The sequence below is a fragment of the Diadema antillarum genome, unplaced genomic scaffold (assembly GCF_040938485.1).
Source record: "Diadema antillarum isolate AM-2024a unplaced genomic scaffold, OU_Dant_1.0 seq00001004_RagTag, whole genome shotgun sequence".
In the NCBI taxonomy this organism is placed as follows: domain Eukaryota; kingdom Metazoa; phylum Echinodermata; class Echinoidea; order Diadematoida; family Diadematidae; genus Diadema; species Diadema antillarum.
The window spans coordinates 412519-440143 of NW_027271842.1; the positions used below are offsets into that span (position 1 = coordinate 412519).

General features: G+C 40.0%; 2 protein-coding genes across 2 annotated transcripts; one reads left to right on the forward strand and one right to left on the reverse strand.

Moving 5' to 3' along the window:
* Positions 1–2397: 2397 nt before the first annotated feature.
* Positions 2398–11707, reverse strand: LOC139742543 (uncharacterized). The gene is made up of 8 exons (XM_071653076.1): positions 11654–11707; positions 9791–9980; positions 7837–7932; positions 6686–6802; positions 6025–6165; positions 5229–5306; positions 4164–4278; positions 2398–2525 (listed from the first exon to the last, which is right to left on the reverse strand). Exons 2-8 carry the CDS (start codon positions 9941–9943, stop codon positions 2398–2400), a joined length of 828 nt encoding a protein of 275 aa, XP_071509177.1. The 5' UTR covers positions 9944–9980; positions 11654–11707.
* Positions 11708–12045: 338 nt separating this feature from the next.
* On the forward strand, positions 12046–25034 carry LOC139742521 (pre-mRNA-splicing factor syf2-like). The gene is made up of 7 exons (XM_071653053.1): positions 12046–12084; positions 15476–15604; positions 16220–16345; positions 16874–16991; positions 17677–17767; positions 20749–20847; positions 23942–25034. The coding sequence occupies exons 1-7, from the start codon at positions 12046–12048 to the stop codon at positions 24105–24107; spliced, it is 768 nt and encodes a 255-aa protein (XP_071509154.1). The 3' UTR covers positions 24108–25034.
* The last annotated feature ends 2591 nt before the right edge of the window (positions 25035–27625 follow it).

A 27625-nucleotide genomic window follows, 5' to 3' on the forward strand; every position in this document is an offset into this window, starting at 1 on the left:
CTTGCAGACTGTCTTACATGCAAAAACATGGCACCTACATCAGGAAATGGCAAGAATTTTGCGGACGGGATACTTTGGACAGTCAGTGCACGGCAGTAGAAAATGCCGAATTTTATAGGGATCTTTATGTACGCCAAATGTTACCGCCCAATAGGCTGTTGTTACGTGAACTTACTCATAAACTGTGTATTCTCCTTACGGTCACATCCGCATAGGGGGCTATATAGAGGGCTATAGAGGACTATTTCAAGATGTATAAAAGAGACCCTGAGTGTGACAGGTATGAGCATCTGAACTTTCAAACTGCACTCCACAAGGGCTGTAGTGGTATCTACTGCAAAGAAGTTAGATGTTCCTAGAGGTGGCACCTTGAAACAAGCAGGGTGGTTGAACGAGCAAACCTTCAACAGGTTCTATAACAAGCCATCATTAACAGGCAGGACCAACACATACACATACAATGTAGGTGCTCTACGGCAGTCCTAGAAAACCATTAAGACGATTTCAATTTCAATATCCGTTAGTTACAATTATGCTGCATCATCTCAATTGTATACAAAAATGTGATCACTTGCTTCAAGATCTAATATTAATGAACTATGGATATTACTAACAATAATAATAAAATTAAATCAGAACTTATCTACTTGAAGTCTGACTTTTATTATCAAGTAAAAGTAGTGTGTGTTGATATGTCCTCCATTCCTTTCTTATTGCAACCTTCAAATGCAAAGTCTATGTTTACTCAGCAAATATCTGTTAATTTCTTCTTCTTTTTTTTATTGTTTGTGACAGAGGTTGAAATTTCTTTTGTACAGGCAGGTCTCATTAGCACCAAGTTTGTATAGTTCTTTTAATATTCACACCAGAAATGCTGTATCATGTCAAACCAGTAATCCTGGACTCGTCAGGCTAAGATTTGCCTGCATGACTTATATTACACAGGAGTGTGAGTGGGATCTCACTCCTATTACCCAAATGATAAGAGTCAAACTTCGAACAGGTCAGTTCTCATTTAATTTTCTTGTTTTCACCTATTGCTGACACATTATCAATATTCATCGGCACTATATTTGGCAAACAAAAATGACATCAAAGTCCCACCACCATGCATACTTGAGAATGAACAAGTCTCAGAATTCCTTCTCACTTTTGCTTGCCCGCAAAATTACAATGTAAAACTGTAAAACAATCATGACTGTCACCATCATATATTCATCCTAGCGCATTCTTGAAATACATTTACATATCTTATTAACAGACAAAAATAAAAATGAAGACAAAAATACTAAAAAATCATTCACAGATTTCGGCAACTTCATACACACAGGTCTCCATTATCTGTGTCCTAGATTTCTCAGTTTCCTCACACTTAACTTTTCCGGCTTATTCCTCTCTATCTCTTCTATCTCTTGTCATTGCAAATTTATCTGATTCTTCTGACCACAAAATGACCCCAAAATATTTCCCCAAATATTTCATCTCCCTGATCCAACAGTCATGAGCTATCCTTTTGGTTTCACAATATCACAAAGAGTATTGCTTAGGATAAATTCCCCAAACTATTCCCAATCCAAGTTGCCATACTTGGAAAAACCATTTTCTTTTGTGACAATACAAATGCTAGTTGGGGCAAACAATCAGCGCCCTGTTTCATAAAACTTGATATCAATAACAAATTTCGATAGTTGTTATAAGCTACTGAAATTCTTAGATCTGATTGACTGAGAGAAAATTTGTCATAGAAATGTGGCAGTTGTCACTGATACCAAGTTTTCGAAACGGGACCCAGGTCTCCTCAATGGAATAACTCAAAGAGCCACACTGGGGGGCACACAAAGCCAACTCCTCCTCTTTTGAGATGGGTGAATATAGCACTCTGATGCATATGTACATGTACAAGAAAGGGCTTATCCACTAGTCAGACACCAGCTGATGTTTGTTCCCGGGTGCTCTGCTATATCAACAGGGTCAAGGCTTCAAAGATGTCTCTAGGAATGGAATGGCAACGGCCACGACAGAAAGAGATGCCTGAGAGCGTCTAAACCCATTCCATACTGAATTCTGAAATGCCCATAGACTTAATACACAGGCCACCAGATTCCCGTATGGAACGGGTTAAGTCACTATTGTGTTTTTTCGGGTCATTTCCTGATGGCCTTTGGCACACTCATTTCAACAGTTATGACAGAAATAGACGACTGGCCATGTCCAATATCCCTGTCCAATATCCCTGTCACACATTAACCGCCCATTTCCTTATAGCTTTTGCATGCTTCCTTGTGACAGCTACAACAGAAATAGTTGCACGTGCACCTTCTGCGTCTCTCCCGCACTGATTCCAACAGAAATAAGATGCTTGACCCATCTTCTAATGTCTCTGTCCAGCTTGTGCGGTCACTTGCGGACCGCCTTCCGTATGAGGGCCATCCTCTGCTTGTGGGCCTCCGTGGCTGCCGGCCTCTTGAGGGGCTTCCGCTGCTCCTCTGGGGTGTAGCCGGGAATCCACATGTTCCAGTTGCGCTCTGTAGGGAGGGTTATTTATCAGAAACAACAGAGCATGTCATTCATCGGGGACACAGAGCTTTCTCCCAGTTTGGTTCTTCTCTTTTGGAACTCGCTGCATGTGAAACTGAGAATGGGGACCTCACTCAGGGTTCCGAGCATTTCAAGAAAACAAAATTCCATGATTTTTCCCTATTTTTCCCTGAAGTCTCAACATTCCATGATAGTCATTTCAACTTATTTCCAGCTTCACATGTTTTCTATGTTGTTGCAGTGAACTATTTGCAGTATAAAACACTAGTGTAAAACTAATTAGTACTATTACACAGGCATGTAATGGCCTCCCTTCTCCCCTCACAGCCATCCTTTCCTCACCTTGTGCAGACAGAGGCTGATTCAAGGTAATCCAAGTATACATCACTGAATCACAGCACACTATGTTCAAGGCACCAATTATGCAACAAAATATAACTGAGTCTGACTGACTACTTTCGATTTTTGGGCCAATCAAAGATTCCCTGACTTTTCCCTGACTGGAAAAAAAAAAGTTAAATAATTTTCCCCGATTTCCCTGAAGGGCTGGAAACCCAGTTACTTCCTTTTTTCAAGAAAAAACTAAAAACCCCTTTGTTCCATTAATTTTTGTGTTTTCTTTTCAAGCATGGCTTTGTCCTAATACAAATTTTTTTTAAAAAGCCCCACAAGTGTCACTGTGACACAGACGTGGTGCATTAGAAGACTCCATGATTAAAATCATTTTTATTACCATAATAATATTTTACTCAGCCGAAAAACACTTGTCAAATACAAAACAGTTTGCCAATTTTCTGGGATCATATACAACAAGCTGTGTATTATTTTAGTACTGACTGATTTCATACAAATGTATCCCAATACCCGCTCAACATCCTAAGCTTACTTGTGTCATTGTATGATAAGATAGCAACATGAGCCTTTTTCCTCATGTTTTTATACCCTATGCTATCCTTGGCTTGCTTAGAATGCATACCCTGCTAATATTAGATATGTTGCATAAAGACCCTAAAGACTCTTGCCTATATCCAAGAAACAATAATTCTCATCCTCCAGCTGTTGGAGGTCTTTAGATGGATGTTTAAATATCAATACAGAATAAAACTGGAGCATCAAATGCTGTGACACCCTAAAGACAAGACCTCTCAGTCTGAAAGATTCAAATTCTATTCAAGAGTTTCAATGCCCCATATTTCAGCCACACATATATCATAAATAATCATGCATTATGGCAGTATGTGCTAGTGCATCACAAGCTGTCATGCCAGAAGAGCTTTTATAACAGAAGAATCGAACCCTGGTAGAACTTAACTAGTGTATTTTACGTTGAATTTCCAAATAAATTAATAAATCAATAAATTAGTAATAGTAATGATAATAATAACAATAATCATAACAATCATAATAATAATAATAATAATAATAATAATAATAATAATAATAATAATAACAATTATAATGATGATGATGATAATAATAATAATAATAATAATAATAATGATAATAATAATAATAATAATAATAATAATAATAATAATAATAATAATAATAATAATAATAATAATAATAATAATAATAATAATAATAATAACAATAACAATAATAATAAATTTACAACGACTTACCAAGGTGAAGGAGGATGTCTTTCACCTCCAGGGTGTTGGATTTACGATGTTTGGCCAACTGGCATCCCGCTGTCACTACATTTTCAATGAAGTCATCAGCGATTTGGAGCAGCATCTTCAAAACATGTGATTGAGCAAATTTAACAGATTAACTTCGCACAGGAATTAATGCGCAGTTTTTGCATTCTGCATGTGTAGGTTTCTACACGTAACAGCAAAAACAACAAACAATAATATGCGGATATTAGATTGAACAGGATTCAACATGACAAACTGAAACAGCATCTAAATAATGTACACAAAAGTTAACTACACTGTACCTCTTCTGAAATTCAAATAATTGTGTTCGTTCTGCTAAACATACTACCGTAAAAGAGGAAATTTTCGTGCATTTCGCGCAGCCAGAAACAAAGGGCGAAAATAAAAGCACACAAATATTTTTTTTACGGCCATGAGTTCCAGTAGTTGATGTCTTGATTTCAGGAAATTAAAAACATGTGAAACTCTTCTCACCCGGCTGCGCATGAAAAATTAGTCACAAGAAAATATCCACTTTTACAGTATACTATTTCTGTGTTTACAGTAAACCAACACTACAGAAAAATAGACAACATTTATTATTTCTTCATTTATCTTACAGTGGATGAATTACGGAAAATGTCAAACATACCACATGTAGATCTGAACTTCACCATTCTACCGTCACAGTTCAGTAAATGCTCATTACACACTTGAATAAAGGTAAGCAACATTTTTAAATGGTACAGGGTCTTACAAAATTATTTCTTTCAAGTGCCTGAGTGGGCAGTCAGTTAAAGGCTCCACACTTTTGATAGGAAAGTGCCCATACATTTCCCTTATCCCACTGCAAGGTTTAGCTGCCCTAGCTCTAAGCGTGCAAGTGCATTTGTATCACCCTGTACTTGACATAGAATTGCATTTGATATCATGCATTGTGCATTCACTTTGCAAGCAGCTTGTTTCTACAACAGTGGCAAGTGTCGGGGGGAAAACCTATTCTCTTTGACAGACTTTGATGTGTGCAAGAAAACAGAAGTAAGCTACCTCCTCTACATCCTCATCAAGCTGAGTGTTGGGATCCACCTCTCTCACTAGGTCCTGTATCTTCTTCTTGTTCAGCATCTAGGGAACACAAAAAAGAGTGCTTGTAACCAATCATGATTTTACTCACCACAGCTGCCTTCCTCCCTTTCCTCATCATCATCACCATCATCATTACCATCATCATCACCATCACCATCATCACCATCATCACCATCATCATCACCATCATCATCATCATCATTATCATCATCACTATCATCGTCCCCTTCATTCTCGTCATCACGATCATCATCCTCACATAAAAAGTGCACAAGCATAATTTGCTCGGATTACATTGTACATTCATCTTTGCCGAAGCTGAAAATGTAAAACGATAACACACGATGCACGACAGAAGAAGAATGATGCATGCTAGACGCTGGATGATGAATGATCGCAATATCTCACTTGAACCTTTGGCTCAGTGAGACAGAAAACAACGACAGCAAACAAGGCGAATGCCAAGTGACGTCTCGCCTGTATATTGCAATTTGTGAGAATAGTGTTTTTTTTTAATACAGGCGCAAGTTCAATGACCTTCTGACTTTTGACTTGGTTGGACTTCACCAATATTCAAACTTGACCGGCATGTTTAGGTTTTGTACCTGCGGTGTGAGTTTGATAGTCACATCTCAAAGGTGTGAAAAGTTATTAAGAGTACACTAAATTGGTGATGCTGCCGCAAATGCCAACTACGATGACAAAAAAAGTGACGCCTATGTCTCGCTTCCGCTACACAGGCAAGAAAAAAACTCACCTGTCCCACATCGCCTCCGGCATCTCCACCAGCTCCAAGCGACATGGAGATGGGGGAGTCCCTCACGCTGGCTGTATCCCTCACACTGGAGAAAGAGTGCTGCAGCGAGTGAGAGCTGGTGCTGCTCCCACTGGCACCCAGCTGCATACAGACAAAGAGACAAAAACTTGTGGGATGGCGGAGTTCACTTTGCAGACTCTTACAAACTGGCATAACATACGTGTACATTTACAAGTTGCATAATTTCCCATTTGTGGGACAACTACTGTACACATGATGCCATCTAGATTTCATGGGGTTTTTATTTTTGCAAATCTTGTGAGTCAGATGCTATTCACAAATTGAACAGAGTTTGCAAAATCATTTCCTCTAATCTTGACATGAATGCGCCTTACGTGCCTGAAGTTTCTCTTCATTACTCAACTCCAAGATTGCTAATTTAACCAGTAGCAAAATTGTCAGGTGGCTAAGTCCCAATTCATGAAAAATTACACTCACTAAACATATGGCGTAGTCAGTATCAAAATAGGGAGTTGTTTTGAATAACCACGGACACAATAAAAGCAACTGAACTCATATTGCACAGCAGGTAATCATCTTAGGGTAAACAAAAGAAACAATAATGGAAATATGATTTGTACAGCCTGTGTGCAGGGCTCACCTGTGCGTTGCTGTTATTGTTACTGCTAGAGGCAAGAGACTTCATAGTTTGTGTGGCCGAGTTGGGTTGCTGGTGGATAGGGGTCCCTGATGTATGCATTTGCTTCTCCGCTCGCAACTGGAAAAGAATTTTGCAAAGTTTGACCGACATGGTGAGTGGGTCTTCAATGTGCTCAGTACTCTATGTGTGCTGACATTCGAGGGAGAAGCAGGTTGTATTTCAAATCATGAACATGAATCAGTGGTAAACAACATCACAGATGATATCAAGCAACACCTAAAAGAATTAAAGTTATCCAACTGGTTGATTGCACATCACGTAACATGTAATTACATCGCACACTGTCACTGCCGAGCGCGCAGTTTTTGTTGGGTAATTTTGGATATTGCACGGCTGACGTCATCATTTGCTAGGCTCATAATCAACTCATAGTTTTTTGCACCACTGCATGCCTCTGACATCACAATAAACATTCCTTTGCCATGCACAGTACATCAGTTTCAAGAGCACACTCAGTTACTCATTTCACTGCTACAATTACAATATTGTATGTCATCCGATCACTTTCATGTATAACTGTGCCACAATACAACGTAAAACCTTACACTATTCATGCAAAATGGTTGCTATTTCTGTACTACATCCAAAAATTGGTGTGGACTACATCTGTTAATGTTCGAGGTATAGTTAAAGCAAATTACTTATGGTCTTAACTCATGCAACGAAATAAGATTTCACACTCAGTGAAAGATGAGGTGCACTATTCAACTTGGCTCGCCTCTTTAGATAGAGTGCCTCATCTTTCACCTCATGTGAAATCTTGTACCATCAAAACCGTAACCATTTGTTATATCGTATAAAGGATATCCGCCAGAAAAATACCAGTGTTCATATCACAAGTGTTTGTTTCACTAACAATGGCAGCCTAGTCATGATCTGAAAAGCAAATTGCAGCAATAACAACAAAAGACAATTACACATACTAGTATCACAATAATGAAAAGAGCTTTTCATTGTCACATTTTTTTTCTGTTCAAGCAGCAATGCTCTTCCGTGCTCATGAGATGACATTTTTTTTTAAAGACATAGTAGTTATAAGAAGGTTACATTATTGTGAGGATCAAGAAGTATGATTATGTCACACTACATACCCTTTCTTGTTCCAGAAGGGCCTTCTGGTGCAACTCTCGTAGCTTGGCCAAATCCCCTTCTTGCCTTGTGGTCAGCTGGCCCAAACCTTCCAACAACTAAAAGTTCAGAATACAAGGAATTAATCGAGATAAAAAAAGTCCATAGATAAACAGCACGGAATATTCCAAAGAGCAGTCATTATCTGCAATCCTGCTTGAATGTACCACAAGAGACCAGTACATAATACCCTTCTAAAGCTCAAACTTCATAACAGAATGTTCTCTAACTGTGTCGATACGGCAATCCACACCAGTTTTTGCAATGCACGTCATGGACTTTAATGTAACCTGTCCAAAATCTGCTCAGACTGAACCTCTTTTCTTTAGATTTAGAGGATTTCATCTTCCTGTTTTCACAGACATCATGTAAAATTGCATCTGTAAACGGATTGAAAAAAAAATACGCACCTGATAAATAAGCATTTGATTCTTGTGATTGTGATCCGAACAAGCTTCATAGCAGACATTTTCAAGTTTGAGAACTGAAGCACTTTATTTTGCTATCTAGAGCAAAAGGCATTGCAGCTGGGTGATTTGGAGTCTCAACAGACTGGAGTTTTTTTCTTCAGCTTGTCAGAAATTCACTAGAAATTATTCAATATTGTATGATCTGTGCAATAAAAAAAGAATCATAATGAAACACTTATTCATTCCACACATTTTTTTTTTCATTTACCCAAGGAGATTGTAACTTCAATTGTGAAGCTCCTACAACTCAACAACTGTCCTATTCTCTTGCTAATTGTCCAAGTTTATCAAATAAAAATTGCATTGGAACAAAGACCACATAGTATTCCTATGCAATTGATAAAACTGTCCACTTTTAAAGGACAAGTCCACCTTCATATACATGTGGATTGAGTGAATGCAACAATATTAGTGGAACACATGAGTGAAAGTTTTGGGAAAATCTGACAATCCATTTAAAAGTTATGATTTTTTGAAGTATCTGCGCAATCACTGCTGGATGAGAAGACTACTACAGTGTATGATGTCACATGCGTACAACGATATAAGGAAAATAAAAAGAGAAATTCACAAAACTTTACTTTTTAAATAAAGTGCACATTCCTTCAATTTGTTACTGACATATGTTAAGGGTAATATTATTCCCCCTGCCTTCTGAAAGAGAGAAGTTGAGTGTTCTTTTGTTATGTGAGAAAGGTGAAAATATGTTGAAGTTTCTTTATACTTTCTTTATATTGTTGTACACATGTGACATCACAAGCTATAGTAGTCTTCTCATCCAGCCGTGACTGAGCAGAAACTTCAAAAATTCATTACTTTTGAATGGACTCTCCAATTTTCCTCAAACTCTCACTGATGTGTTCTACTAATATTGCTGCATTCACTTAACCCACATGTCAATGAAGGTGAACTTGTCCTTTAGAGACCCAGGAGCATAAGGATACCATGGAGTGGGAAGGCTGGCCCAGCTCAGAGACATTCAAGAATCCCTGTCATGAATTGTGTACAGCTTTATCACTGATCTCTAAGTACATTGTAAGTACACACACAGCTGAAGAACCTCCACTGGAATAGACAGTTAGCGATGCACATATTCGCTGATGACAGGTGCTATTTGCGGTTTTCGAATGTACCCCGGTGGGCAGCTAAGATCAACTTAATCAGACCACAAACTTATGGGAAAACAAGACATAAACAGGGGCGGATCCAGGAATTCCTTAAAGCGGAGGCACCTTTACAAAATTAAAGGGGGAGAGGCGCACACCTTCCCCCCCCCCATTTTTTCCTTTTTATTTCTTTTGTTTACACAAAGAAATGAAGAGGGGGAGCGCGCCCGGTGCGCCCCCCTCTGGATCCGCCACTGAATAAATCATAACAATAAATGTTTCCCCATGCTACCGGGTCTCTAAACCTGAACAGCTTTGCAGTTAAGGTCTGGGCTTCTTACCTTTATCTGGTCCTCAATGGCCTTGATTGTTTCCTGGAGTGTCTTGCAGGGCACAGTGGGCTTGGTCCCGCTTGGTGCCTGCTGCCCCTGGGAAGGGGCGGAGGCAGTGGACGCCAGGGGAGGCATGGAGGGGTTACCAGCTGGCGCCTGCATACTGCTATTATTCACAGTTCAACAGCTTGGACAGGGGCTGAAAGGAAAGGGAAGAAACAATATAACGCTGGGCTGCAAATTCATACAAGAATCTTTCCTTAATCTGCTAAGTTTAAGCGATTATTCTGTAAGGTTTAGATCCCTGTGCATCATGGCATGTGGTGAACAAGTGGAGTAAACTTCACAGGCTGTACTAATACAAGCACAATTTCTGTTGATTGCTGTGCAATCTCAATCATTGCATTTGTGCAACAAAACAATGAACTGTGACCTTGTCCATGTAGATCATATAATCCAGTATTTTATCTAATTTTATCAACATCAGGTAACAGTCCCAATGTGAAAAGAAAAAAAAAATCACTGTGACTCTATTATTAGCGCATGTGTCATACACACACTTCAATGTAGAATCTATGATGCATTGTACATCATCGCATTTGAAAAACTTTGTTAATCTGCCACCTGAAATCCATTCGAAGTCAAAAACATTCTCGCATTAAAAATGATTTTGTCACCTGTTACATATGGCAAAATACATTTGGATTAGAAATACAATTAGTTCTATTTGTGTTTTTATGGAGGAAAAAGGTGAATTAGGAATGTCTTTTGAGAGCGATGAAAATCCGTTGCCCCAGCCAGCTGATCTCCGATCGCGGCGCGTGTTACATGCAATGTGAATGTCTTGCGACGACTTTAGGTAGGCCCTAGTGCAGTAGTGGCGACTTAAATTTAATGGTAATTGACGTTAGAATCTACTTGTGAAGTAGATTTATGACCATCTATCGACCAATTTGCCGTTTGTAAACGTTACATTTGTGGCCGACGTTTTGGAATCATTTCTAACAGTTAGTCGTTACGGTACATTATTAGTTGGTTGGCGTTTACTCAGTCCGGGAAACCCGCTCATGAGGACCGCTCCCGCGTACGAGGACTGCCCCGCCTCATGAGGACCTCCCCCCCCGCCTCATGAGGACCGCCCCCATGCCTCATGAGGCCCGGGGGGAACGCCTCATGAGGCCCCCCTATTCACTTCTATTCATCTCACATCTGACGTATAAATTGTCGCAACTTTGCACGGTGATTTTTTGTTACACACACATGTCCACTATCCATGATGAAAAGAAGAAAAAATCCTATCTGTTTTTTTTTTTTCAAAAATCGAGTTTTAATTAACCGATGCAGAGCGCCCATTAAAACACACGTGTTTTCATGAGGCGTTCCCCCCGGGCCTCATGATGCATGGGGGCGGTCCTCATGAGGCGGGGGGGAGGTCCTCATGAGGCGGGGCAGTCCTCGTACGCGGGAGCGGTCCTCATGAGCGGGTTTCCCGGACTGTACTACACACTAACGCCAGTAACGGTTACTTAGACTAACGTTAGGTCCTACATTTGTGGGCGCCGTCCAATTTCTACATTTGTGGGCGATGTATTTCTACATTATATTAGTGGGCGTTTCTACATTTGTGGATTCAACAAGCCCCCCCCCCCCCCTCATAATTACCGTATGAACTCAGATCCTGAGACACTGAGTCCAGTTCTCAGTGCCAGTCAGTGGTTCTTGTACATCCGTTGTAAATTAATTTTAATTGCTCTTGTGCGTGGTCTAACTTTAGACTAATTTTAATCCTTTCTGTTCCTTTCGTTTCTTTTTGAAACAACACTGACGAAGACACCATACGGCCATTTCTAGACAGCATCTACCGGTACTTACTTTTCCGTCTTCGTCTAGCAGCAGTCGCAGCGCAGTATCTACATGAAATGTATTTAGGCCCTATTGCAATATGCAAGCATGCAGTCACCTGGCCGATGATGTCCTTACAGTGTACATTGTACGTACTGTTACGTACAATGTAATGCGAGTGCCTAGGTGAAAGCGCTTGCTTGCTTTGCGCTGGTTAGCTCGTCGTCTCGTACAAAATCTTTTCATTCTTGGAGGGATTAAATTAAGAGCAAAAGTAATTTGAGGGATAAAAAAAATATTTACATTCTGGAATTAATTTAAAAAAGATAATAAAATTCTAATTGATGATCTATGTTGCTTAGAAATCCCAAAAAGTAGCACATAGACAATTAATTTTAAAAGAGGTCATAAATCTTGTAAAAATGGCAGCTTCCACGACAATGTCAGATTTGTCTTCTAAGGTAAGCAAATCGAGCATAACAAGCTTTTGTAAATCGGGAGACTCACAGACACATGGTGTCAGAAGTTTGGGGGTTTCTTAAATGTTCCCCTTTATTGATCGTAGTGAAAGATAGTGGAGAAACCTAATGATTTGGTGTAAGAACCTGCATAAATGAGGTCAATAATAACCACTGCACTACCGGTATAGACTCCTAACCCCCTTTACGGTACGTATTTGTCCGTATGGGGTCGGTGCTGCGGTTAATAGACTCCTAGTGATTGTGTACAGTACGTACTGTACACAGTCATTTAATGCTGTGGGAGCCGTCGTGTATGCTTAGCGTAGTATGTTTACGTAGCATATGCTGCGGCAGCGCGCCGCGCGTCCACGCGCGGGAGACACGACACTACTGTATTTTACTACTTGTACTAGATCAACATTTCTAATACTAATAGTATCTATTGGATCTACGATTTAATAGTACGTGGCTGTGACTGCTTTTGGTGCTCTTAAACACGTTAAACAATGTCAATGATGAACAGTTGCAGTGGTCAGTGTGATGTCCGCTGTGTGGTGTGTGAATCGTCCATTAGAATCTACATGCATTGTTGCCCCAAGGCCTTGTGGTTGTTGTACAATAAAGTACTAGGATTTAGGCCTACTAATGAATTTAAAAAGAAAGATATCTTGACAAAGGGGCAAAGTAAGAAAACTTTCGACTTTATATTGAACTGGCCATCGGGGCATCACACAGCATGTCAGCAGAGCAGTGTCTGAGAGCAGTCTGGGAAACCCGCTCATGAGGACCGCCCCCGCGTACGAGGATGGTCCCTCCTCATGAGGACCTCCCCCGCCTCATGAGCCCCCCCGGGGAACGCCTCATGAGGCCCCCCATTCACTTCTTATTCATTTCACATCTGACGTACAAATTGTCGCAACTTTGCACGGTGATTTTTTGTTACACACACATGTCCACTATCCATGATGAAAAGAAGAAAAATTCCTGTCTGTTTTTTTTTCTTCAAAAATCGAGTTTTAATCAACCGATGCAGAGCGCCCATCAAAACACGGGCGATGCTTTTTTCTGCGGCTCTCACCTCTCCGCGCACGAATCAGCCTCGTGAAGCTGAAGTCTGACATCTTTTTACACAAATTCGTAACGAGAAAAATTAAATCAGTACTAACCTGATCTTGTCCATATATTCCAAATTACTATTCCACACTGATAGAGTAGGTGGGTAGATGACATACTCCAGTTTGTTAGCAAAATAATCACTTTGTAGGTAAGACGAGTTCACTTTCTTCGTCAATTCCGCCCACGATTCCGCCGCCCGCTTACCGTTTGGGCGCTTTCTCTGGAATCATCCCGCGACGCGACGTACGTCGCATCACATCACGCATCCAGCACATACCAGTCTGGTATGTGCTGGATGCGTGATGTGATGCGAGGTACGTGATGACGAGTTCACTTTCTTCGTCAATTCCGCCCACGATTCCGCCGTTTGGGCGCATTTTCTGGAATCATCCCGCGACGCGACGTACGTCGCATCACATCACGCATCTAGCACATACCAGACTGGTATGTGCTGGATGCGTGATGTGATGCGACGTACGTCGCGTCGCGGGATGATTCCAGAGAAAGCGCCCAAACGGTAAGCGGGCGGCGGAATCGTGGGCGGAATTGACGAAGAAAGTGAACTCGTCTTACCTACAAAGTGATTATTTTGCTAACAAACTGGAGTATGTCATCTACCCACCTACTCTATCAGTGTGGAATAGTAATTTGGAATATATGGACAAGATCAGGTTAGTACTGATTTAATTTTTCTCGTTACGAATTTGTGTAAAAAGATGTCAGACTTCAGCTTCACGAGGCTGATTCGTGCGCGGAGAGGTGAGAGCCGCAGAAAAAAGCATCGAAAATATTTAGTCGGATCAGGCCGCTAGGTGCGGCAGTCTTGCATTGTGCGAACGCGCTGGCGCCCGTGTTTTGATGGGCGCTCTACATCGGTTGATTAAAACTCGATTTTTGAAAAAAAAAACAGACAGGATTTTTTCTTCTTTTCATCATGGATAGTGGACATGTGTGTGTAACAAAAAATCACCGTGCAAAGTTGCGACAATTTATACGTCAGATGTGAGATGAATAAGAAGTGAATGGGGGGCCTCATGAGGCGTTCCCCGGGGGGCCTCATGAGGCGGGGGGAGGTCCTCATGAGGAGGGACCATCCTCGTACGCGGGGGCGGTCCTCATGAGCGGGTTTCCCGGACTGAGAGTGAGAGTTGATATTGGACTTGGAGTGATTTGGCTCAATCGGTTAGCGCACTGCATGGCTTATTGACACTTACGTGATAGGCACCAGCACCAAGGTTCGACCGTGCACAAAAGCATATAAAAGGTTAATCAAATTTCAAACGTAGATTCTACTCTAGTAGGCAGCCAGATTTTTGATGGCGTTGTGGTCATATCATGGCCGTGCGTGTAGAGACTCCAACTCTCCCGCTTTCGATGGGAGATCTCCCGCCGAAAGCCCATTTTTGCAGAATCTCCTGTTCTCCCGCTTGAAATGATTTCTTACTTAATTTCATTGTATGTTGAAAAATAAGCCTTAGATAGCGCGATAGAGCATCTAGAACCCTAGACCGCAAGTGACTTCGCGCTCGTGATGTGCGCAAAGCGCACATCAAGTTGGAGTCTCCCGTTTGCTAGGGGTTTCAGACGGGAGAATCTCCAGATCAGAAGGTGCTTGGTGTTGGAGTCTCTGTGCGTGGGCGGCTTGTATTAGACGCTGTCTAGCTTTTGAAGTGTAATTAAAATTACAGCAGCCGCACCAAGGTGACAAGGTTCGACTGTGTGCAAAACCATATATAAGTTTCTATTACAGCAGGCAGTCAAATTTTGGAGGGCATTGTGGTCAAATTATGGGTGGCTTGCAAATACACAGGGTTTGTGTATTTTGATAGGACTGATTGTCTGAGTAAGTTGGGCTTCTTTCCCAATCAAGCAACAGTACAGGTATAAAAAAACTGTTGTAAAGTTTGGTCATACTTTGACCAGTGGCTAATAAGAGACCAATTCAAGTGCTAATAACTGATGTGTTCTTGATGACATCAATTCTTAGCCGTGGATGGCATGCAAATTACTGCACAAGTGAAACAAAAATTTCACAAAGAATTATCCTTTATTTTCTTTCTTTAATCTACAAATGTACAGCCTTGAGGATAATATTCCATGAAATGCCTCTTTGGTACACATGTACATGTAATCTTACTTGAACTATTTGTGTGTGTGTGTGTGTGTGTGTGTGTGTGAGTTATCATCTACTGATAATAACAGAGGAACCTTTTTTTTTGTGATAATGATCATTTTTGTTTGTTTGTTTTTCTGTGTGTTTTATTTAACGTTAAAGGATACTCCATCCTCTGCCTCAGGGGACCCAGACATCCCAGAAGGGTCAGCTTCCGGGTCAGGGGTCAAATCTGCGGCTCAGAAGAAAGCGGAACGAATGAACAGACTGAAGAACTTGCATTTGCGAAGGGTTAGGAAAGAACCTTGTGATATTACGTCCTGCACAATGTACCTTATGCCAACATCGAGGAATTTTATTTTAGTAGGGTGCTGATTTGAAAGCCTTGTACTTTGACTTTTGTGTTGAATTTATTATCATATCGTTGATTCCGTACCGGTAACTTAGTCTTTGGCCTTTTTAATGATATTTTATAAAAAGTGTGATTTGATGTATATGTCCTCAAATGACCTTTGTAAGAAGACTTTATAGTTTTTAAAGTTGTTCTCATGAACTCATTGCTGTAATGACTAAAATCTTGTCTTTATTTGTTGGTCAACAGCATAAACAGGGAAGCTTAGAAGAGATATTGCCTCCAACACTATTACCTAAGAATGCCCCACACTTGGTATAAATGTGCAAAAATGCTGCACAGAACTTTGTAACATATTGCTGCTGTAGTGTGATGGAATTTGCAATTCGTCAACTGTTAAGTTGGGTGTAATTCCCAAACGCTTTAGTGCCTATTTGCTTGAGTGATTTCTTCGCAGATATATCTCGATCGTGCAGCTCACACAAGGAACGCGGGATTGGGGATGTGTGTAAATACCATTTCATTTTCATAATAGCTTTTGTATCTTGCAACAGAATGAAGCGCGCAAGATGAATCATGTGGAGGTGGTGGAGGAGGACAGAAGGAACAAGCTGCCGGCTAACCACGAGGCTCAGAAGCGACGATCGGAGTGGATTCTCAAAGACGAAGAAGAGAGAAAGGTAACAGCAACACTTCTTGGAGCATAACCTCTCTATTGAGGAGGGAAACTTACTACTCTTTTGCACCAAGTGTCTGTGAGACAACATTTGATGTGAATAAGAATGCATGCATGTTCTATCGCTTATTCTCATTTCTTAATCCAATACAATGTATTTTGCTTTGGACTAAAAAAATAGAAAGACAAACAAAATGCATAAAATTGCCTCCTTTTGCTATCTTGGTGCAAGAAATCAAAACAGGTGCAAGTAGAAGTAAGCAACAATCCATTCAAATTTTGCTCATTTGGCAATATATATGCAAAATAGAATGCAGAGGAGAAAATGTATCCCCTCTTCTATATAGACTTGACAAAGTTTTGGCTTTCGAGTAAGGAAACAGAATTCTTTAGATCACAATAAAGAGCTGGTAGTGTTAAAAAAAAGAACAGTACAAATTTTCTTCCAACTTATTCCGTCCTGCATTTATAGCTAAACATGGTTTTATTGATCATCTTGAATACCGCCTTCACTCTCCATCTACCCTCACAGGCTGCAGCTGCTCGTGGAGAAGACTACGACAGGATGCGACTCTTGGACGTGTCGGCTGAGGATGCGGAGAGGTTTGAGAAGAAGAAGAAGAAGAGGAATCCCGACCAGGGCTTTGCAGGTCAGTGCATTAGACTCCCAGCAGTGTTCTTTCTTGTCCTGCACTCAGACTCGGTTCATCTCCATGTGTGGTGTTGAATTGACTTTATATGTAACTCCTCTTTCTCCAAGGTCAGATTTGCTGTATTTTGACTCTGTTCTGTCAGGCAGCAGAAAACTAAGTTTCCAAGTTCATCGTCTGTGCGCTCTTTCTTTTTTTTCTCATAAAAATAGTACATATGTCTTGTTTAAAATTTGATTTTTCATGATGAGATGGTGTGAAGATGACAATTTCTCTTCTTTTTTTTTTTCTTTTCATAGCAGCATTTGGAAATGTGCCACAAAATGTCCAGGTAATTCTTGTCACCGTATTTACATTTATGCCTTATATACGCATCAAATCAGATCAGTCCAGACTAGGCTCTAAATTAGCAGGGTTGTCTTTGTTTCTACAGTTGACTTGAAAGGCAAGAATTTGCAATGAGTTTACTTAAAAAGGAGAATATTAGTAAGGTTGACTTCATTGTCAAATAACAAGAGGATGTCTTGAGTTTCTAAACTCCTTTTTATTCATATACAGAAGTGTGAATTTGATTAGTTCTGAAAATATTATACACAGATCCAACAAAAGAATTTTCTTTCCTTTTCATCAAACCTCCAGTTGATAAGTTCTTCCCATCTTTTTCTGCCATTTTCCAACATTTCAGACTATGAGCAAGCAACTTTCAGGCAGTACCAGCGACTGACAAAACAGATGAAGCCTGACCTCCAGAACTATGAAAGGCAGAAGGAGAAATTGTAAGTGCTTTAGTATTCAGTATTATATTCCGCAGAATGTTGCAATAGGATTGGTCCAGAGCTGATCACGTGATGAAGCGTAGTTTTGCCCATCACATCACCTGAGAAGAAAAGTTCGTTACACTCTATGTTGATAGTTCCTTTTGTTTCGCTGATCTCCACACAGTCCACATAGTCCTAACGCAAGATGAGTACGCGCGAAATAAAAGTGCGTTGCACTGTGGACTATCATGTGATCTAGGTCACTTGATAGTACACGGTGCAATGCACTTTCACTTCGGTGCCGCGCGGTGCGCGCAGCAACTTCATTGTTTTGTCATCTACGCGCACACGTAGCCTAAGCCCTAATGATACCTAAAGACAGCCAAAACGGTTTCAGATGTGGAATAAAATGGGAATTTCTAGGACCCTAGATGTGGAATATAAAGCAAATAATCAACTTTTAGTTTCAGGCAATGACACAAACTATCACTTCCTCGGCGATCTGAATGTGTACGCTATCTTTCCTCAGCTGCGCTTCGGAAAGATAGCTACATCCAGATCGCCTCGGAAGTGATAGTTTGTCCCATCACCTTCATCAACGTTGATTATTTGCTTACTGTTATGACCTTTAGAGAAATGTCTTGAACCTTTGTAAGAGATGTATATCACTGTTGAATTAGACCCCAACTGGTTGTATCTCGTTTTGTTATGGTTATTATTTTGACTGCAGAATTGTACAACTATGCTTGAAATGTTCTTCAATATTTCAAATGCTTGTCTCAGCATTGTCATTCCTGTTTTCTGACTTGTTCGCGTTTGTTATGTTGTAAACAACAACTATGACCAAATTTGTTTTAGTAAGGTTTGAGTAAAAGTTCATATTGTGCATCTGTTGTAAAGCATGTGGAAACTTCTGTATCAAGAGGTATGAGGTTTAAATGTAATACATTATTATCATTATTTGCTTTGATGCATCATTGGCTTAGCCTGATGCCATTCAATGTTTTTGCCTTAATTTAATGTTATTCTGTCAAAGTATTGCACAAGCAAATATGAGGAAGTGGTTAGCATCAGCAATGAATGTACGAAAGTGAAATCTTCCTCGTACCTAATCAACAAAATGTGCATCTATTGTCAAACGTGCAACTATTTTCCGCAACAAACACTACGGTATAAGTGCTTTGTGAGAGGTCTTTTGTTTGGGGGGGGGGGGGGGTTGCTTCAGATTCATAGTACTACTATATACAAGAGTTCATGGATACACACAATCAAGCAACAGAGTATGGAGAATGGACCCACACACAAACACACTCCATTTGTGCAAGGGCAGCCATTTTTAGCTGATCAGAACAGCATACACTATTTCTGCATGAACTGCTGTGTGCATACCAAATCATCTCCATGTTTGGCCAATTGCACATACAATCTCTTCCTATATTATCACGGGCAACTGTGGGTATCATACTATGGTGAACACGTATATAAACGGTGCAAATGTCCAGCTTGTACAGAAAATTTATTGATTTCCTTGTCTGCCTTTCCAGAGATTGCCCTTATTCTGTAGGCACATCAAGGGACCCTTTCTAATATTGCCAGTGATTCCCCTCTTATCATGTTTTTATGCCTCCGCCACGTAGTGGTGCCGGAGGCATTATGTTTTCGGGTTGTCCGTCCGTCCGTCCGTACGTCCGTACGTCCGTACGTCTGTACGTACGTCCGTACGTCCGTACGTACGTCCGTACGTACGTCCGTCCGCTTTCGTTTACGCGATAACTTGAGTAATATTTACTGGAATTTTACCAAACTTGGTCCAAGTATGAAGTATGATGGGGCAATGATTTGATTAGATTTTAGGTGAAATCGGCTAAAGGTCAAAGGTCAAAGGTCAAGGTCAAATCATGAAATTTATCCGTTTACGCAATAACTCAAGACTGTATGGAGCAAATTTCACCAAACTTTGTTGGAGGATGATGTATGATGAGACAATTACTTGATTTGTTTTTCAGTGAAATCGGACAGAGGTCAAAGGTCAAAGATCAAGGTCAAATCCTAAAATTTATCTGTTTACGTGATAACTCAAAACTGGATGAAGCAGCTTTCACCAAACTTGGTCCAAGGATGATGTATGATGGGACAATTAGTTGAGTAGATTTTAGTGACATTGGCAAGAGGTCAAAGGTCAAAAGGTCAAGGTCAAATGCTAAAAATGTTGCTATTTCCCCCATATCTATGCAATGCCTGCAGTTATTTTCTTGAAACTTAGTGTAGACATGTACTACTGCATAAAGATTCTCCAGAGAGAGTTTCATGTCATAAGGTCAAAGGTCAAAAGGTCAAAGGTTAGGTGAAAATGTTGCAATATCACTTTTCTCACAAATGGTTCAATGTATCTTCATTGAACTTGGTACATATGCATGTACTGACTGGCAGGGATTATCTAGGGAATTTAGGGGTCATGGGTCAATAGTCAGGTTTCAAAGGTCAAGGTCAACTTCTCAAAATGTTACTATTTCCCTTATATACGCCTGTACTAGTATATGCAATGATTGCATTATTAGTTTTAAAATTTAATATATGTACATATGTATTACTTAATGGAGATTCTCTTGGAAATTTCCAGCCAGAAGGTCAAAGGTCAAAGGTTAGGTTTAAATGAAAAAAAAGTATATATTTTGTACTGGTAATTACACTCTTTCTTCATATCTTGAAAATTATACTCAATGCATAAACTTATAATAAGGTCGGTCAGAAGTCAAGTTCCCCAAATATGTGTACCTGCACTCTTTAATAGACAATTATAGCAAACCCAGTTCGTGGAAAGTGAACATTCAAGATATTTCTGATAAACCTGTTATTTCGATATTTTGCCAGTTATGTGAAACTGTCATCACACATTGTGAAGACATTGTACTATACACCTATTGGGAGAATCATGCATTATGGCGGAGGCATCAGTCGCCGTAGCGACATTTCTAGTTTTTTTTTTTTTTTTTGTGCAGAGGAGAGGACCTCTACCCCGACCAAAACACTCTGACGCAGGTTGAGTTTCAAGACACGGAGGAGGGTGTCAACAGGATGGTGGAAGACTTGGAAAAACAGTGAGTGGAAGAAATGATCTATTTGAAGTAACACTTTTAATATACCTCATTTCTGGAATCCTTTCATCTGATTGGTTAAAAGGGGAGTCATGAAAAGAGCTGTGCCCTATTTTTATGCCTCCGCCACGAAGTGGTGCCGGAGGCATTATGTTTTCGGGTTGTCCGTCCGTCCGTCCGTCCGTCCATCTTTCCGTCCGTCCGTCCGTCCGTCCGTCCGTCCGTCCGTCCGTCCTTCCGTCCGTCCGTCCGTCCTTCCGTCCGTCCGTAATGAATTTTGTGGACAGGGTAACTACCAAAACCTTTTGAGGTATCCTAATGAAACTTGGCATGTATGTGTATTAGGGGGTGAAGTTGTGCCTATCAACTTTTGGGTGCACATGCTCAAGGTCAAAGGTCAAAAGGTCAAGGTCAAATGCTTAAACTTTTACTATTTCCCCCATATCTATGCAATGCCTGAAGATATTTTCTGGAAACTTAGTGTATACATGTACTACCCAATTAAGATTCTCTGGTGAAAGTTTGGGGTCATGAGGTCAAAAGGTCAAAGGTCAAAAGGTCAAATAAAATGTTAAATTTTCACTTTTTTCTCTGTATCTTGGAAATTGTTCAAGGTATCTTCATGGAACATAGTATATATATGCATCTACTGACTGGCAGTGGTTATCTAGGGAATTTAGGGTTCATGGGGTCAAAGGTCAGGGGTCAAGGGCAATACTTCAAAATTTTACTATTTTCCTTATGTTTATGCAATGCCAGCAGGACTTTTTTTTTTAAACTTGATGTATGCATGTATAACCCAATAGAGATTCTCTGGGATTTTTTTTTGCCAAGAAGGTCAAAGGTCAAAAGGTCAAAGATCAAGTGAAAGTGCTGAACTTAATTCTTTCTCCATATCTCGGAAGTGGCTCAAGTTATCTTGAAACTTAGAACATGCTGAATTTATGTATGTTCTGCCTGACAGTGATTCTCTTATAAATCAAAGGCCAGATGAAAATGATAACAATTTACTGTTCAATACAGAAATTGCGCTTTTTCTCCATACCTTGAAAATTACTCAGTGCATAAACTTATGAAATGGTCAAAGTCAAGTTAAAGTTCTTAAATCCCCAAATACATGCTCTCCTATTCATCCAATAAACATAGGTCAAGGAAGGTAAACATTCAATACATTTGTGACAAACATGTCATTTTAATATTTTGCCACTTTTGTGAAAATGTAATCACACATTGTCCACATGTACTATAGACCTATTAGGAGAATCATGCATTATGGCGGAGGCATACCAGTCGCCATAGCAACATTTCTAGTTTAGTTACTGTGACCGGGGCCCGGGCACAGTTAGTAAAATAGGTTTGGAGACAGTCGCGACCCCGTACACATAGATCGCTCATTATGTACGCACCAATGATACGACCGCCGCGCATTCGATCAGCGTGCTGCAAAAGAGACTAGCGGACTGGTTTGGAGACGTACGTGTACAGTCGCAACCCCGTACACTGTGTGCACATATAGATGATCACTCACCCGTACGTACGTACCAATGATACGACCGCCGCGCTGTCGATCAGCATTGATTACGAGTGCTGTAAAAGAGACTAGAATCTATATTTTCGGTATATAAAACAAATAATAACTGCTTGATATTCGGGACACAGTTGAAATTATGTAGGCCCTTGGTGATGTGAAAACCGTAACCATGCCCTCAGCTTTGCTTCGGGCATGGTTACGGTTTTCACATCACCTTTGGCCCATAATTTTAACTGTGCCCCTCATAGCAGTCATTATTTGTATACTATTTCACCTAATACTCATATGAAGAGTTCAACGACATCTCACGGTGAGAGACAATTTCTTATTGAGATTGACAATGTTGGAGAAAGCAAATGCTGCCCAGGGGCGCGTAACAAAATTGCATCAAGTGATGGAATAATGTTGCATCCTTCAGCTTAGAACAGGCACACTGTCATATCAGTTCTTCATAATTCGTCTGTAGTTGAGTTGTTGCAGTGATGCATAGAACACCTTGTTTGCAGACATAAAATGTGTCCGAATTGTGAGAACATGCTGTAGAAGCAAGACCCAGGAAATCAGGGCCTGGGTCCTATTGCATAATATGTGACCGTGCACCTCAAAACGAACATAAAGTCGCACACACTGATTTTGCGTGCAGACTGAAAATAAGTGAAATGGGTCAACCTAGCCGAACTTGACTTTTTCATATTTTCTGAAAGAGCGGGTCTTCTTCTACATTATGCTAAAATTTGGTATCATAAAACGGGCAGGAAAGTGTGTTTTTTAGCAGTTTATCTCAAACATTTTTGGTAGAATAGTGTGATTAGGTGTGTCTTTAGAATCCCTTTTTCATTTCTGAAAAACCTTGTCCACACTCTTCACTTTCAACTCTAATAACTTTTGAAAGGATAGTGCTACTGCTTTGAAAGTTGGCATTAATTATGGACAAAATGTGTTAATGAGGCATGCTTAATTTCAGTTTAATCTGATCATCCCTTCATTGTTGTTACTCTGGTGGTTTACTTCCTGTTTTTTGTCCCATTCATCGCACAGCCAGCACGGTTTGGTAAAGATTAAGCGCTTGAATAGACACTGTACTTCAGAGCCTCTTTTCTCAGTTCACACTTTTCCTGAGTTTGTGCTTTCTTTCCAATATTTAGATAGGTTAGGAGAGTCCATTTGATTTGAGTTATACATCATTTTAAAGCTTAAAGTCTGCTCTTTCAGAATGTGGTCTTAACTAAAAATTCATGTCTGGCGACTTTTTGTTTGTTTTGAGGTGCAGGGTCACATATAAAATGCAATCAGGCATGAGTCAAAAAGTCGAGCATAAGTCAGGTAAAAGGCGAGCAGAAGTGAGTATTCACAGACCTATGTTTGATTTGCTGTCTTACGTTTGATTGCATCATGTTATGCAACAGCACCTAGATTTGGGGGGATGTGCTTGATCTCAGCAGATATGCAACAGGGCCCAGATCACAAATCTGATGACATCATAGCAATTAAATTTGAGCAGGATTCACCAAAGTACTTAATTTTTCCCCTAATTGTTGCACCTTTTTATTTCAATCTCCCTCTCAGGATTGAGAAGAAAGCCAAGTACAGCAGGAGAAGAGCCTTCAATGAGGAGGACGACGTCGACTACATCAACGAGAGGAACATGCGATTCAACAAGAAGATCGAGCGCTTCTACGGCAAGTACACTGCCGAGATCAAGCAAAACCTGGAGAGGGGGACGGCTGTGTAAGAGGATGACGAGGAGGGATGTAGAATGGACTCTGACGGACCGACGATCTTGCTCACTGTTGGTACATGTGGGACTAGCATTGCTCGTTTACGCGCAGCTTGGGCCTGAATGATCCGGGCTGACAAATTGGGCACCACTCAGGCAGCAGATGGAGGAGAGGTCGAGATCACGGTTGGAGCAAAACGCGAGACAGTGAAAGGATGTAAGGAGCCGGACGCTTTCACCAAGCGAATTTGAGACTAGAGAATGACAATGTACAGGGGAACCTTGCTGTAAATTGTAATGAGGACCACAAAACCATGACAATTACCTCTTTACAACAGGTTTCTCACTATATCATGGTATAAAAAACAAAGAACTATAAAGATTTTGGACCTGCTACAATGCTAACTACCTTGTTATAAGAGGGTTTTGTTATTTCTGACCATTGTGTAACCAAGATTCCTCTGTAGTTGGGATGGAGAAAGTGATGAGAAACAAGAGTGGAGCATTGATGTTTTGTGTGTGAGCTCTAACTTTACATATTTAAAAAAAAATCATCATCATCATCATCTTGTATTTGTGCATATGAGACACCGAGAAGTTTTTTTTTTTAATAGTTTTAATGCCCAAGTGTTCCACTGTTTGTGCAGTCAGACCCTTTTTTGTTAGCAGTAGCTGGATGCTGAGCTCCATGTTGAGGTAGTCAAAGGGAAAGTTTCAATGTAGCCTCAAATTTTAAACTTTTTGTTGCTACTGTAAAATGTCAAGTGGAAACCATTTATGTAACTAGATGGCCTTGTGTCCCTGATTGATGTTTTATGATCGTGTTTCTTGACAGAATGCTGTTTTATGACTGAATGTGGCAAGCCCCTATCAGTGCCACATGCTTTATGTCAATCACATTGTTGGTCTCTGTACTGTTCCTTTTTTTCACACCAGGTGCAGTTGGGGGTACTTATCTATATCTTTCTCCTAGTTCTTGCCCATAGCGGCAAGTGTATTTCAAAGTACACAGTAAGACCAAACCATAAGTCTGCCAGCCCCTTCCCCCTCCCCCCCCCCCCCAAAAAAAAAGAAGAAAATTATAATAATAATGATAATAAAAATAAAAATGGAGAAACATCTAGGTGAACTTACCAAACTGGTGGTGATATGTGACATAATTTACTTGATCAAGGTGAACATACAACATGCATTCTTAAGAGTGATCAGCAAATTCCAGTGTACATCAAAGACCATTTAGCTAACTCAAGCTTGATGTCCATATATCAAGGATGTGAGAGTTCAGTGTAATTTGTTTTCAGATTTCAGCATTCTGCCCAAAAACCCATTTTCAGACTTCATTTGCACTTCAAATTCATTGAAATGTTTGCTGTTTAATGCACTTTGGACATTTTGTCTGTAAGTTCCAGATTTTTACAGATTTTTTTTTAATTATTTATTTTTTAAGTAAGCAGGGCCTACTGTCACACCCCCGATATATATTGGTATATTACGGTATTTCATCAAATTTGGATACCCATTCCATAAAACAAAATATGAAAGTTCGCACCAGCCAGATAGCAAGATTTATTGTTATGATTTGTGTGGAGACATGCCAATATCTGTTATATTGAGCACTTCAATCCCTCTTTATTTTTCTTTACCAATGTGAATTCTAGTACAAAAAAGAAGGCATATTATGCATCATGACTTTTACATATTGATTGTTTAAACCTGTACAACCAGATGGAAAGTACGCACAGTTGTCACCGTGTTCAGAGGGTTAGCTGCCTTGGAGTGTCCACTCTCATTTGCCCAAATGCACGGTGTCATTCGATATCTACCATCACATATTATGATTATGTACATTGGTCTCGAGAATATCCTATTACAGACATTTCGAGTACCAGTGAGTGTATGTAGACTAGAGGTATTGTATCAATGATATGTGTGTGTGTGTGTGTGCGTGTTCGTGTGCGACAGATGTATCAATGAAATATGTGTGTGTGTGCGTGTGTGGAGTGTGTGTGTGCGTGTGCGACAGAGTGATAGAAAGAGAGAGAGAGAGAGAGAGAGAGAAAGAGAGAGTAATTAAACATGAGACTGCTTAATTGTTTTGTAAAATGTTTTTAAAAAACAGTGATATTGGATAATGATTAATAAACTTTTTTTTTCTGAACTGATGATCTTGAGTGACTCTGCCTGTATTGTGTTCCTTCTCTCTTAATATAAATACTGTACTGTATCAAGACAACCAATAACACATCATGAGGAGCAATAACCAGAAGATATTGTCTTGAGACAAAAATACAAGTGTTTTATTGATGCAAATTAGTACATGTATGCACCTAAGCTTGCATGTGTGTGTGTCTGTGCATGTGTGTATCTACACTTGAAAATACAATACATGATACACTGCGTATTTACAAATGTATTTTCAGTGCGGATGATGGGATGACTTGAACCATTCAAGCGTCATATTCATGGCTTTTCCATCACAATTAACTGTGAACTGTTGCCACAATGCAAATGCATGGAGGAGTTAAACTATCAATGGATATACATGTACAGTGTACATCAAAATACAGATTATTTCAAGTCATTGTTGAATTTAAGATTTTATCTTGAGCTTGAATGACCCGCTGCTCTCTTATGTGCGTAATGTATTTCTTTGAAAGCTATTTACAGTGTATGCAGAACTCATTCATGAATAATCTTGCCTTCTATTCCTTTGAGAATGAGAGATTTCTTGCAGCTCCAGCTCTTAGGCAACAACGGGACCAGCCTGCTCTGCTGAACATTTTCAGCCTTCTCACTTTTTGAAATGTACAGTGGTTTGTCATAAATTGTAAATGGTCAAACATTGCATGTTCACAAAACTGGCCATGCCCTTCTTCTTTTCTCCCCCCCCCCCCTTTCTTCAATCATGCACACAATATCGTTGCACTTAAAAGGTACAATGTATATTTTCCCATCCCTGACCTTTGAATTTTTCTTTTTTTTCTGAAGTTATCCAGATACATTTAGCAGTCTACTGGGAAAGTCCAGTGTTAAAAAAAACAAAACAAAACACTTCCTCAGCAGCAACTTAGATCAAAGAGCCACTTGTTAGCCTATCATTTGCATCTTTACCACTGAGAGAACAAATCTTGTGATTTCCCTGTGGCCGCCTTCTGAGGCCAGCACACTATATTGGATTCTGAATCCAGCCAAGCAAACGCTACAAGCTATAATATGCTATCGGCACTTTAATAAACATCATATACATGTACACATATCATAAAGTTACCTCATTAATATCAATGCATGTACATGTACTTTTTCAGGGAAGGTGCTGATGAAGCTTCTGTCACTACACTGCTCTGCAGTACAAAGTATTTTTGGTGGAATGTCGCAGAGAATCTGCACTTCATGTCACTGTCCATTTTGGGGGACGAACAGACATCATCAATGGCAACAACACGAACAAAATGATTATCAAAGAATGGCATTTGTCTCAATTTTGATTACATTGTAGCAAAAAAGTCTATGAACATTTGTATATTGAATATTCA